Source organism: Gopherus flavomarginatus, chromosome 20 (assembly GCF_025201925.1).
Source record: "Gopherus flavomarginatus isolate rGopFla2 chromosome 20, rGopFla2.mat.asm, whole genome shotgun sequence".
Classification (NCBI taxonomy): domain Eukaryota; kingdom Metazoa; phylum Chordata; order Testudines; family Testudinidae; genus Gopherus; species Gopherus flavomarginatus.
Genome location: NC_066636.1, coordinates 22,398,738 through 22,411,374, shown reverse-complemented (window position 1 = coordinate 22,411,374; position 12,637 = coordinate 22,398,738). Strand labels below are relative to the sequence as shown.

At 57.3% G+C, this 12,637-nt stretch overlaps 1 protein-coding gene across 8 annotated transcripts in view; it reads left to right on the top strand.

Annotated features, from left to right (window-relative positions):
- ARHGEF11 (Rho guanine nucleotide exchange factor 11) overlaps positions 1-12,637 on the top strand; it is a 78,924-nt gene that overhangs the window by 57,573 nt on the left and 8,714 nt on the right. For 5 of the 8 annotated variants that reach the window (XM_050931104.1, XM_050931105.1, XM_050931107.1 and 2 more), the window contains 14 exons: positions 1,559-1,703; positions 2,982-3,081; positions 4,449-4,478; positions 6,770-6,896; positions 7,085-7,264; positions 8,007-8,054; positions 8,459-8,646; positions 8,888-9,034; positions 10,124-10,203; positions 10,615-10,740; positions 10,862-10,979; positions 11,407-11,585; positions 11,698-11,773; positions 12,351-12,518. In XM_050931104.1, the coding sequence (XP_050787061.1) occupies positions 1,559-1,703; positions 2,982-3,081; positions 4,449-4,478; positions 6,770-6,896; positions 7,085-7,264; positions 8,007-8,054; positions 8,459-8,646; positions 8,888-9,034; positions 10,124-10,203; positions 10,615-10,740; positions 10,862-10,979; positions 11,407-11,585; positions 11,698-11,773; positions 12,351-12,518 (1,712 nt within the window). The remainder of the gene's footprint in view (positions 1-1,558; positions 1,704-2,981; positions 3,082-4,448; positions 4,479-6,769; positions 6,897-7,084; positions 7,265-8,006; positions 8,055-8,458; positions 8,647-8,887; positions 9,035-10,123; positions 10,204-10,614; positions 10,741-10,861; positions 10,980-11,406; positions 11,586-11,697; positions 11,774-12,350; positions 12,519-12,637) is intronic. The other 3 variants (XM_050931106.1, XM_050931110.1, XM_050931109.1) reach the window with 3 other exon arrangements.

The following is a 12,637-nucleotide window of genomic DNA, read 5'->3' as shown; positions in this document are numbered from 1 at the left end:
GGAAAAACAGACGTTCAGCCCCCAAGGTGCTCTGCAGAGCTAGGGGAATGTTGCTGATATCACACCGGCAATGAGGGTTCATGCTTGGGGTCCTTCTGTGCCCCTTAAGTGAGTTGGCCTCGGAGCTGGGTGGGCATCGGTTCTCTGTTTAATACAGACACTCCCCAAATTACATAAACCTGACATACGCAAATCTGAGCTTACGGAAAAAGTTCCATAAGCTAGAATAGGAGGGGGTTTTTTTCGTTGTTTTTTTTTGCATAATGGTTGGAGATACATTTCCAACTTTCCAAAATTCGTGTTACGCAAGGTGTTCTGGAACAGAATGCTTGTGTAAGTCGGGGGGCGTCTGTAAAGCCATTCCGCTGCACAATGTCCCGGAAAGCAATTCCAGGAGACAAGGTCCCCAGGCCCAGATCCTGTGGTGCTGGACACAAGGTGGATCTTAGGGTGCTTTGCAAACATTAATGAAACCCTCCTGGGCTGGGGCAGGGGGAAGGTAGGGCAGTGCCACTATCCCCCATTTTATAGATGGGGAAACCGAGGCACAGTGAGGGATTGCTCAGGCTCATGCAGGGCATCCCCGGAAGAACTGGGGATAGAACTTGGGGGCCGGTGCGTTAGCCGCAAGCCCGTCTGTCTGATCCGTGAGCTGCGGTGACTAGGAGGCAGGAGGTCTCCTTCATGTGCTGCTGAGAGCTGTTCGCTGGTGACTGGATCTCTCACCCAGAGCTGGGGCAGGAGAAGCTGGAATGTGGCAACGGGCTTCAGCTCCAGCTGCCCATCTGAAGGGGCCTTTGGTGCAGTGAGAACCCTCCACGATCCAGCTGTCCCGGCGGTGCTTCTCTTGCAGCAGCAAGCTTTTCTCCTGGGTTGATGAGTCGTGCAGGAATCAAGCTGTAACCTGACTTGCCCCCGACTAAGGAGACCCGAGGGCTGACTGGCAAGATGCCGAGTATTGTACGAGACATTGTGACACCCTTTGGGGTGTCTGTCTCCTGTGCGCCTGGTCAGACACTTCCCTTTGGGCTGCCACTGGTGCAGGGTGTGGCCATGGGCAAGTCACTGCCCTGTCTCTTGCCTCAGTTTCCCCAGCAGTAAAATGAGGACAGGGCAGATGGGGGCTGTCGTGAGGATCAATCAATGTTTGTAAAGTACGTGAGACCGCTCACGGCCTGACCCTGCAAGCTCGACTCCCCCAAGCTCATCCTGTTGATTGCCCCTGCTCATCGGAACAAGGATTGCCCAGGCGATGGGCTCTGACATCTGTCTGCAAAGCGCCAGGCCCCTTACGGTGCTGCAGGCACTGCCCTTGGGATGGCGCCGGTGCTTTGGTAGCATTGGACAATGGGAATTCCAGGGCTCCCCTTCCCTCTCTGGAGCACTGCGGATGGATACTCCTGGCCAAGCCTTGCTGAGGCTTTGAGCCTCTCGCCGGCTCTTTTCTGGCCGGTTATCCCTGCGGTGGCCGAAGGAGGCCAGTCTCCCGACACGCCGGTGCTGGTGTTGTCCCCTGGATGATCTGCAGCGTGTCTGCTTGTGTTTTCCTCTCTTCCAGCTCCCCCATGGCCTTTGCCCTCAGCACCTACATGAGCCACACGGGGATCCGGATGCGGGAGGCCCGGCCAGCCAGCACCAGCGAGAAGTCCCAGGCCTTCCCAGACAAGGACAAGTGGCTGCCCTTTTTCCCCAAGGCCAAGAAGGTGAGTGGGGCATTGGCCACGTTCCCTTTTCTGACCAGATTCTTCCCAGTGCTGTCAGCTCCCCAGGCCTTGCCTAGTGCAGTTCTTGTCTCCACAGCCTCCCCGAGCCCCAGCTCCCCCGCAGAAATGCACGTGAGCACCTAATCCCCATCCCTGGGGAGGTGAACCCCAGAAGCTCCCCATTCAGCTCAGAATTACCCTTCAGCCACAGCCCTTGGGCGGGACACCTTGTCGCTTGCACCTGGGCAAGGCAGGCACAACATGTGGCCTTTTCTGATCTGATGGCACTTTGTGCCAGGGTACATGGCAGCACAGAGCCCTGAGTGGGGCAGAATCGGGCCCCTTGTGTCTTCTGGCCTCCTTCCGCCATGCCTTCCACTCTGTCCCTTTGCACAATCTTTGCACAATCCTCTGCTGCCCGGAGCAGCCTGCCAGTATCTCGTCACCTCCATCACCTTCCCTCCCCCGCCCTTCTCCCCGTCTCTCTCCCTCCCGCAGTTTGATCCCGGTGCCGGGTGTTTCACTCTGGGATGGGAGTGGGGGTGGTTTGTGGAGCAGACCCTGTGCAAAGTCAGGCTGACGCCAGACCAGTGGAACTAACTGAAGTGCCTCACACAAGCTCAGTGTGACCGGCAGCTGCTTGCTGTCTCCGACTGGAGGGTGAAGACAAGGCTGAGTGATGTACTGCTGGTGAATTTAGACACGCAGGATTTGTGCCCATCGGTATGAACAAAGTGAATTGTAACTTGTGTTGTACTGTAATAAACTGGCTGGTTTGTTAATACATGGCAGCCCCCTCCTGGCTGGAATCGGAACTGTTCCACTGTGTCATAGGCCCTATACTTCTAACAACTAATGGAGATTCTCCATTCACTCCAGGCTTGGACTTTCAGAGCAGACAGATCAGAGTTCTGTCCATGCTGCTCCTGGGAAGTTTGGAGTAGCTGCAGGGTGTAGCATCCTAGTAGACATGTAGCGGAAAGGCACCAAGTATTGTACCCTGGACAAAGGTGGCCCAGGGTAATTGACCCTCATTGCACAGATGTGGGGAGAGCTGTAGCACCGAGTGACTGGTTCAGGACCCCATGGCGACTCAGTGGGGATTAGAACCCCGTCTCCCAGCCCTGGCCCCTAACCACTGGCCCACCCTGCCTCAGCTTCCTTCCTTGCAAATTAAATGCAGCTGCTGCTGCTTCTGTGTTAACTCGTGTTGCTCTGGGAGTTAATGTGCCTCCCTTGCAAAGACGGCTTTCCCAGCTCTCATCTTCTGTGTCTCAGCAGAGCAGCAGCACGAAGAAGGACAAAGATGTGATGGAGGATAAGAAACGCAATCCCATCCTGAAATACATTGGGAAGCCCAAAAGCTCCTCCCAGAGTAGTGAGTATTAGCTCGTGCTGGGGGCCTGTGCGTCACAAGTACTGCAGGAGATGCCTGATGGGGAGCTGGGTCCTTTGAGACTCTTGGGCCTGCCAGTAGGGGGTGCCACTCCTGTATACGATGGAGTAGCCGGTTCCGGTCCTGGAGGCAGTCATCTCCTCTGGCTGGCTGCCTGAGAATCAACATTTTGGGCAGTGTAAGGCATTGTCCGTGCCGGGGTGCAGCCGCACAAGTGTCAACCTCTGGCCTAGACGTGACATGCACCAGGGCAACTTATGCTGCTGTCCAACTAGGCTGCACTTCACTAGTGTAAATCTTTCTTCCACTCGGAATTTGCATCCGGTCCCGATGTAGGTGATGCCTCAGGAGTCTCTCCACCTGCCTTCAACCCTTCTCCCCCTCTCCGCTGCATCCCAGCAGGGACTCTCGCATGAGCTCTCTCTCCTTTTTACTCTCGGGCCTGGGCGATGCTTACAATTTTGTAGCTGTGGTTATAAGAGCATAAACGTGCTTTTGCCCCTGTAGCTTATTTTGCTTGGAGAACCAATCTAAGATGTTCGGCACAAGCCACGCTCTTCTCGCTGTGGAGTGTTGGGGCAGCTCTTACGGCAAAGCTTTGAGGCGTGGATAAGGTCTAAGGGCTTATCCATCACAGAGCTGTTTAATAACAGCTGTTCCAGACTGACAGGGCCTGCCCAGTGTGGAGTTAGGGATAGCTCCTGGGGTGGACAACCCACAACTCTCTAATTAAATCTCTCGCACACACCTGCCCGTGCTTGAGGGTGCAGTGTCTACTCATCAAAGCAGCCCCTGCAGAAATTGCACGCTCCCCCACGTGTGTCTGCCGCTGAAAACCCTCCCTTCAAACGGCTGAGCACCCACGGGTGGGGTTTTTCAAAAGGGAACGACCCCAGGGGGAGACAGTGAGGGCTTCCAAGGGGACAGAAATCACCTGGCACTGGGTGCGTTTGAAAATCCCACCAGACATGATTCGATTTTGGCCGGTAGTTATATGGGAAGGGGGGTGAGGCAGGGGGTGGGTTGCACAGAAAGCTGATGTGGTTTGTGGGGGGTGCAAAAAAGGAGGCTGGGCTGAGACCATCCTAAAAACATCTTCCAAAGGCTATATGTGCAGTTGTGAGCGTGCGTGTTACTAGCACCATGCACACAGATGCAGCGCTGTCCATACAGTCAGAGCCATGTGTGTTCCCCGCGGGGAGCGCGGGAGAGGGGTTTGTGTGTCTCTTCACTGCCTTCGCTTTCCATTTCCTCTTTGAGTTCTCATTGTGCAGCTCACACGCCCTTCTAACCTCCTCTGTTGTTGAAATGCAGGATTGATTTGACATCTCATTGTTTTTTCCTTTCAGCATTTCATGTCCCTTTGTCCCCTGTGGAAGGTAAAAGGCCTTTTCTTTTCTTTTATGTTCAGCTTTATTTGTTTAATTTTTTTAAGCGGGACTTTCCCCAAAGGTCTCCCACCTCATTGCACTGTGGCATCAGGGGCGGGCATTGCGGGCGCTTGGGCAGGGTTGGAGAGGGGAGGCTTAGTGGACAGAGCATTGGACTGGGACTCAAAATACCTGGTTTCTAATTCCAGCTTTGCCACTGGCATGTTGGGGGACCTGGGGCAAAGTCACGGCCCCTCTTTGTGCCTCATTTCCCCATTAGGCAAATGGGGTGTTAATATACTGACCTGTTTTCTAAAGTTCTTTGAGATCTACTGATAGAAAGGTGGTGATGGGAGTCTTTCCCTTGACTTCACTGGGAGCTGGTTCCTTCGTATGTCAAAATCTTTCTGCTCTAAGGCCCAAGGCCTTCGTTTCCTTCACTCCTGGGTGATTTGTTTTCCTGTGCCTTCGAGGCTGCTCAGTTTTCTGCCCTCTTCTCCTTTTCCTCTTGTCCGTTCAGGAATTTAATGGACAGTGGTACGTAGTTGGTGCTCTCCTTTCAGAGACAGTGCTGCTTCACGTGCCCCAGGCTCATACTAGGGAGTGGGGTGGCTGATCCAGTACGAGGCGCACTTCCTGACCCAGTACCGATCTCGAGCCCCTGTCCTGGCACTAGGGTGCGCTATGCGTGTGACAGGGGCCCAGCTGCATGCAAGACGAGCAATCGCAGAGCCAGGTTTTTTCACACCATGCTGTAGCCAAGTTCCAGTTGGGCCAGTTAGATCTTAAAATCTCCCTGCGCTTTCCGGTAGACAGGTCGTTCTCCTTCCTTTCCTGCCCTGCACCGCTGTGCGGCGTGACTCCGCGGCTGCAAGAGAAACGTAGGCTGAAATGCTCCCTGGGCGGAAGGTCCTGCTCGAAACAGGCCACTGTGTAGGGGTCAGTTTCACCTTAGGGCCTGAAATCTCAGTCCCACGCAGCACATGTAAGCCATTTCTCTGCTGCCCAAGCAGTGGGCGTAACTAACTTATCTCCACTTCAAGGCCCCTTTTCACTGCCACGGCCATGCAAAGGGGCCATGGTGCAGGAAGAGTCAGGCCAACGCTTGTGTAGTGGGATGGGGCCTTCTGGGGTGGAAGGCACCAGTCTGGCTAGGTGTCCAGATGCCCTGGGACGTGAGCACCGTATAAATGCCCCCTGCATTCCTAGAGGGAGGCAGCAGACTGACTGAGGGAAGAAACTCTCTCTCTCTCATTGGATAACAAGGCTGTTAACCTTTGCACATTGTCAGGATTGGACTCTGGAGAACCTTTAAGCCGGGGAGGGGAGCAAAGAAGGTCTGCAATGGATAACATCGGGAGCAATGTGGGGCGAAGTGGGTGCCTAAGACACCTCCAGGCTTCTGGGGGAGCCCACCCCATGCTCCCTCCTGCCCTGATATCGTATGCCGTGCACCTCCCACTAGATCGTAGTTCTCTAGGTCGTAGATCTGTTTTCCTGTGCGAGCCGCTGCAGGAGTAGCCATCCCCAGGCGACAGTCTGGCCTGCAGGAGACGCCCCGGTGTGACAGCCTGGGTGGATGGCTCTTAATTTCGATGGGAAGTTGAAGCTAAACCGAAATGAGAGCGTCCACACACGGATTTGTACCAGGTGGACTAAATTGGTGCAGGTTTCCTGTGTAGATGAGCTGCTCGGCTTCCATCAGCTGTGGGATTTAATCCGCAGCCTGACTGCTGAGTGGGCTGGTTCTGCAGGGAAACCCAGTTGAACACTGGGAGAAGGATGAGTCTTTTGGGGGACCCTCTCGAACCAGGGGTGTCCTGAAAACTCCCCATAACCGTGTCACTGGTTTAGCGCCAGGCCACCTGAGTGTATTGCAGCTTTGTAGCCACTACGCACCATGGGGCGGCACTGATTTCGGAGCCCGCTGCCGAGCGCCTCCAGCTGGCGGTTTTTCATACACTGTCTGCACGGAGGCATGAGGTGGTAGCTGGGGGCTGGTGGCAGCAGGGAGGGGGGAAGGCTGGGGCGTATGGGCTCAAAGTAGAGACAGGGAGCTGCCCTGCCTCCCAGAATCCCAAAAGCACCCACCTCACACCAGCCATCTCCAGACCATACGAGACCAGCCACACCCAAGAGAGTCAAACTGCTGGAGCCGGGCCCACTGCTGCTAGGGTGTATTTAGCCCTTGGGGGGCTACGTAATGGGCTGCAGGTTAACGATTTAGCCATCAGCCGTCAATACCTATCTCTTATGTCTGTCCATCTGTCCTTCTGTCCCTGACTCCCCCGTCCCACCAGTCAAACCTGGCAATGTGAGGAACATCATCCAGCACTTTGAAAACAACCAGCATTGTGAGTCCCAGGAGCCTGGCACGCAGCGTCTCTCCACCGGCAGCTTCCCTGAAGAGCTGCTGGACTCAGACAGGTAGGGCTGCTGAGGGGTGGGGTTCTAGATTAATGAGGTGGGTTCCAGCTCCCTGCTGGGCCTGGGGTTCTAGATTAATGAGACAGGTTCTAGCTTGCTTCCCCACATGCACATGCATTCTCAGCTCTTCTGGCCTGCATGAAATCCAGCAGTTCCTTGCGTCTCGCCAACCCCGCTCCCCCGTGCAGTTCCAGGTCAGAAGTCAAGCTGGGCCGGTCGGAGAGCCTGAAAGGGCGGGAGGAGATGAAGAAATCGCGAAAGGCGGAGAACGTGCCACGGTCCCGGAGCGACGTGGACATGGACGCTGCAGCAGAGGCCACGCGGCTTCACCAGTCGGCGTCGTCTTCGGCATCCAGCCTGTCCACGAGGTCAGAGCCCAAAGCCCTGAGCCAGCAGGCAGGGGGACAAAGACCTCCGGACGGTGCCTCTCGTCTGTTTCTATTGGAGGTTTCAGATGGGCCCGATTTCCAGTCGGATTTGGGAGCTGAACTCTCATGAGCTCCCAGCCAAGAGTGTCCCCACTCGGGTCTGAAAGCAAAGCAGGCTGTTTTAATCGAGCGTGGGGTGAGAAAGCCTAGCCACCTGGCCAAGTGTTGAAGGCCTGGTGGGTAGGTGGGCAGGCAGGTGACCCAGCCAGGGTTCCGTCGCAGAGTTTATCCAGCCATGGAGAGGAGGAAGCTCCCGAAATGGCCGGAGAGATTTAGGGGTCTAGATTCCATTTTCAAAAGTGTCTGAACCCCCCCCTCGCCTCGCCCCCCAGCACTGTCAGCTGGTCCTGAGGAACCCCCTCCACACACACCCATGAGCTCTTTGGAAAGTTTATCTGGTTGACAGAGGCCAAGTTCCACCCCCAGGGACTCACACTTGAAGGCCCCAGTCCTGCAGAAGTTTGCTCCCAGGGCTGTCTTTGAGCCTGTGATTTTCAGAGGAGCCTGGGGAATTGTGCAGCCCCCCCCCCCCTCCCGGAAATCCCAGCCAGTCGTTCTTGGCAGCCTCGAGATCGTGCAGTAAATGCGGAGCCCGGAGCTCTGACGCGGCAGGGAGGGAGTGCGAAGGTCACCGGGATACCATTGCTCGGGGATTAAGTGCAGTTTTCAATTGCGTCCCCAGGTCCCTGGAAAACCCCACTCCTCCCTACACACCCAAGATGGGGCGCAGGTGAGTGACCCCGAGCTCTGCGTGCTCCAGGGGCGGGGTGGGGGAATTGGGTTTTGTGGTATGGCCAAGCTGCCTGGAATCTCCTGAAATGCCCCAGTTTGAGCCAGTTCTCCTGCCTTCCAAAGGACCCTACACGTTAGGGTTTGGGGGGTGAAGGCGAGTCTGTGGCCCCCTCTCTCCTCCCTCCCCCAGTGGCTGGGTCATGTATGAGGTTAATGAGTCTGCTAGGGATGCCCGCTAGGGAGCTTTAGCCTTTTAGCTCAAGCATTAGAGGTTTATGCTCTTTGGGGTGACAGTCCCAGGTTCGAGCTGGGTTGGGAGTGGGGTAGGGGCCCCGCATGGCGTCCATGCACAGCTGCAGGGAGTAAACTCCCTTCCCTCTCCCCCACCCAATATTCTCCCAGGAGCATTGATTCCCCCAGTCTGGGCTTCGGCACCGACTCCTTCCTCCCCCACCTGCTGGAGGATGACCTGGGCCAGCTGTCGGACCTGGAGCCGGAACCAGACTCTCAGAACTGGCAGCACACTGTCGGCCGGGAGGTCATGGCTGACCTGACCCACAGGGAGATAGACCGCCAGGAGGTGATCAACGGTGAGGATCCTGCTGCTCCTCTTCCCTGGGTGCCGGGGTGACAGCACCCCCGCGGGAGGGACTGACCCTTGGTGGGAATGGCAGGCCCTGGGCGCTGTTGCCAGGGTAGATCTGGGGGAAGACAGAGTTGGTACATTTGGTGGCTTTGCTTGAAGTGTGGGGCCCAGGCTACTTTGGCGGGGTGGGGGAGCTAAGAGCCGGCCTGTCTCTGAACCCCTCCCTCTCTCCCACCGGGGGGCAGAGCTCTTTGCCACGGAGGCGTCTCACCTGCGGATCCTCCGAGTCCTGGACGTCCTCTTCTACCAGCGGATGAAGAGGGAGAACTTGCTATCGCGGGAGGAGCTGGGGCTGCTCTTCCCCAACCTCCCGGACCTGATCGACATCCACAGTAAGCCACTGAATTCCCTTCACCCCCTCGGGCTAGAAATCCCCGGTGCCTGTCTCTCTAAGGGCCGGCCCATGGGCCCACTCAGTGCGGCCCGCTGCCACCCCCTGGAGTTTGCACCGAGAACAGCGATTTGAATCCCAAGTGTCCCATGTTAAAGTGTGTGCCGCTGCCAGTGGCCGGTCCCGCAGGGGATTTAGCGTTGTCTCCCCCCGGGGGCTGGAAGGCCTGGATCTCCGACTGTTTGCTGGCCTGCTGTGCGGTGACTAACGCTCCGCTGGTCTCTTCTGGCTTTGAACTCTGTGACTCTAGAGTGGCGTCTACACGGCTCTGCGGACTAGGGCTCACGGGGCTAAAAACAGCCACGCTGCGGCTCCGGCCCACCCCACAGGCTTCAGAACCTGACGCCGACGTGGCCAGTTTTAGCACTGGCCCACGATCAAGAGTCTGTCGACCTGGCCACTCAGACTCTCTGACACCGACGTGGCCAGTTTTAACACTGGCCCACGATCCCGAGTCTGTCGACCTGGCCACTCAGACTCTCTGCTGCTGGCTGTGTAGACACTCCCTGTTGTCTCTATGGTCACCTGTCCAGGCTAGCTCCAGTACCAGACAATAGTCGGGTGGCGTGTGGCTCTCTGGGGCAGACACATTAAACATACAAGCCAGGGTAGCTGCAGCCTCTTGATGGTAAATGACTAAGACGGGGCTGTGCAGGCCTGTCCATGCCTCTCCGTCATTGGGTGCCTGCTGCTGAGATTGGAGGCAGCTCGTTCCAGGAGTGGCCACTTCTCCCAGGGGTATCCGCTGCTGGCTGAGCGTGGGAGACATGCACCGGAGGGACTGTTGGAAAGGATTTTGGGGTAAGGAGCTCACAGGGACATGACAAGAGAGGCTGGCCATACGGTGTCGGGTACATGGCAGTGGTTTACATCTGAAATGTAGGAATGTTCTATGTGGAATGTAGGTCGGCAGATCTCCCGGGCAGAGGGATGCTGCTCTTCCTCATTAGAAGAGGACTATTTAATTTCTTTCTCCTTTCCCTCACTCCTCCTTTATTTATTCCTGTTCCCCCTTCCCTTCCTTGTTCAGATTCTCTGTCTGAATCCATGAAGAAGCTCCGAGAAGAAGGACCAATCATCAAAGAGATCGGGGATCTCATGCTTTCTCGGGTAGGGCCGGGAGAGCTACGGGATGGTGGGTTTGGGGGTCTTCCTGTCTCCTGGCGCAGAAGGCCAAAGAGCTGCGCAGTGAAATGAACAAACGGCACATTTAAAACCAATAAAAGGACAGACTTTTTCACTTGCTATGTGATTAGCCTGTGGAACTGCCTGCCACTGGATGGTGCTGAGGCCAAGAACTTAGCAGGGTTCAGAGAGGGACTGGACATTTCTGAGGATAACAAGAATATCCAGAGTTACTACAGGTCATGCAAATAACTTACGCCTTCCTCTGAAGCAGCTAGTGCTGGCCACTGTCAGAGACCAGATCCTAGGCCCCTGGGTCTTTGGGGCGAGGGGGTCCCGGACGGTGCTGAGGGGCTGACAGCTCAGCTCTGGTCCTTTGTCTTTCCCCGCTCCCAGTTCGACGGGCCAGCACGGGAGGAAATCCAGCAGGTGGCAGCTGATTTCTGCTCATACCAGTCCATCGCCCTGGAGCTGATCAAAACCAAGCAGCGCAAGGAGACCCGCTTCCAGATCTTCATGCAGGTACTGCGAGCTCTGCTGACATCTTCTCCCCCAGTCCCCCTGGCTGGAGCTCTGCCCAGTCGTGTCCCCTCCCACGTGCGGGGGCTGCAGCGCTGTCTCTCCTTCTCTCCCCCGATCCCAGGAAGCCGAGAGCAACCCGCAGTGCCGACGCCTGCAGCTGAAGGACCTGATCATCTCCGAGATGCAGCGCCTGACCAAGTACCCGCTGCTGCTGGAGAATATCCTCAAGCACACGGACGGTACGGGTGGGGCTGACGGCGCGGCCACATCGCCTCCATGCCCAGCAGAGGGGCCGAGCGTGGGCTGGGCTGCAGCTTTTCTCCCTGCAGGAGGGACTCCATGGGGCAGGACAGTGAGGGGAGCTTGCCTTGCTGATGACCGCCAGGTGGGCAGGGGGCTTTAGCCCACGGAGCTCAGCAGCAGCCTTTCCTTGTGGCCAGATGGGCTTCAGCCCAGGGTGGGACTAGGTGGGCACCTGGGAGCCAACACAGCCATTGCCGTAGCCCTGTCTCCCCCAGAACGGCGAGCCCGACTGGCCTGCACCCACTCCGTTAGGTGGGTGCCACTGCCCTCGAAATCCAGGGTGTTTCGCCCCAGTGTGAGAGAGAGAGAGACCAGAACCTCCAGCATGGCCTCACCCTCTTGACGCCCTCTGTCCGCCCGCAGGCGGGACCCCGGAGCACAAGAAGCTGTGCCGTGCCCGCGACCAGTGCCGGGAGATCCTCAGGTACGTGAATGAGGCGGTGAAGCGGGCGGAGAACCGGCACCGGCTGGAGGCCTACCAGAAACGCCTGGATGCCACGTCTCTGGAGCGGACCAGCAACCCGCTGGCAGCTGAGTTCAAGGTACCACCCGGCTGGGAGCAAGGTGTGGGGGGGATGGGACTCTGTCCTGATTTCCCCGCATCCCCAGGAGGGGAGAGCCAGCAACTAACCGTGCCTTCCCTGCTGTGCGCAGAACCTCGACCTCACCTCCCGGCGCATGATCCATGAGGGGGCTTTGAGCTGGCGCATCAGCAAGGAGAAGACATTGGGTTCGTACCTCCCTGACACGTCCCTCTGCCTTCTGTCCAAAACCCCCATCCCCAAGAGCCACCCAGGATGCTGGTCTCCAAGGAGCTGCAGGGGGTAACTCTATTAGCTGCTAGCATTAGCAGGCTTTTATCCTCTGGGGATCCTCCACTAGGGGGAGCCCCAATCACACCATCCTTCCCCAGCAGGGGTCAGCTTTCCACCTTCTCAACTGGCCCCCAGAGAGTCGGGGTGGGGGTGGGGCGACGCAGCAGGGCAGGACAGCCTGGGGATCTAAAGTGGGGTGACTTGTCTTCAAGCCTGTGTGTTGCTCCCTCCTCATCAGCCCTGCAGAGGACACTAATGAGCCGGTTAGTCCCTGTTCTCTGAGGCTGGGCTGGGGAGAGAAGCCCATGGGAGTTAGGCGCCTGAGTTCTTTTGATTTCCAGTGAGAGTCTGGGGCCAAAGAAGGTTTGCAAATCCCTGCCTAGGGGTGGATCTGGCTGTCCCTTAGTGCCCATGGGGCAGCCTGGCTCCCGCTTCACCGTAGAGGGGGAACCAAAGGAGCTGGGTGACTGGGTCTGCGTCTGGCCTGTGCAGATCTGCACGTGCTGCTGCTGGAGGACCTCCTGGTGCTGCTGCAGAAACAGGACGAGAAGCTGGTGCTGAAATTTCACAGCAAGACGGCGCCGGGCTCCTCGGACACCAAGCAGACCTTCAGCCCCGTCCTGAAGCTCAACTCCATGCTCATCCGCTCTGTGGCCACAGGTAGTGAGCGGGAGAGGCCCAGGGGTGCTCTGCCCAGGCGGGCGGCTAGTGCGGGTATCGATGGGGAGGGGGAATCTCGTCTCCCCCCAGGGGGACGTGGGCATGGGAACAGCTCTGAA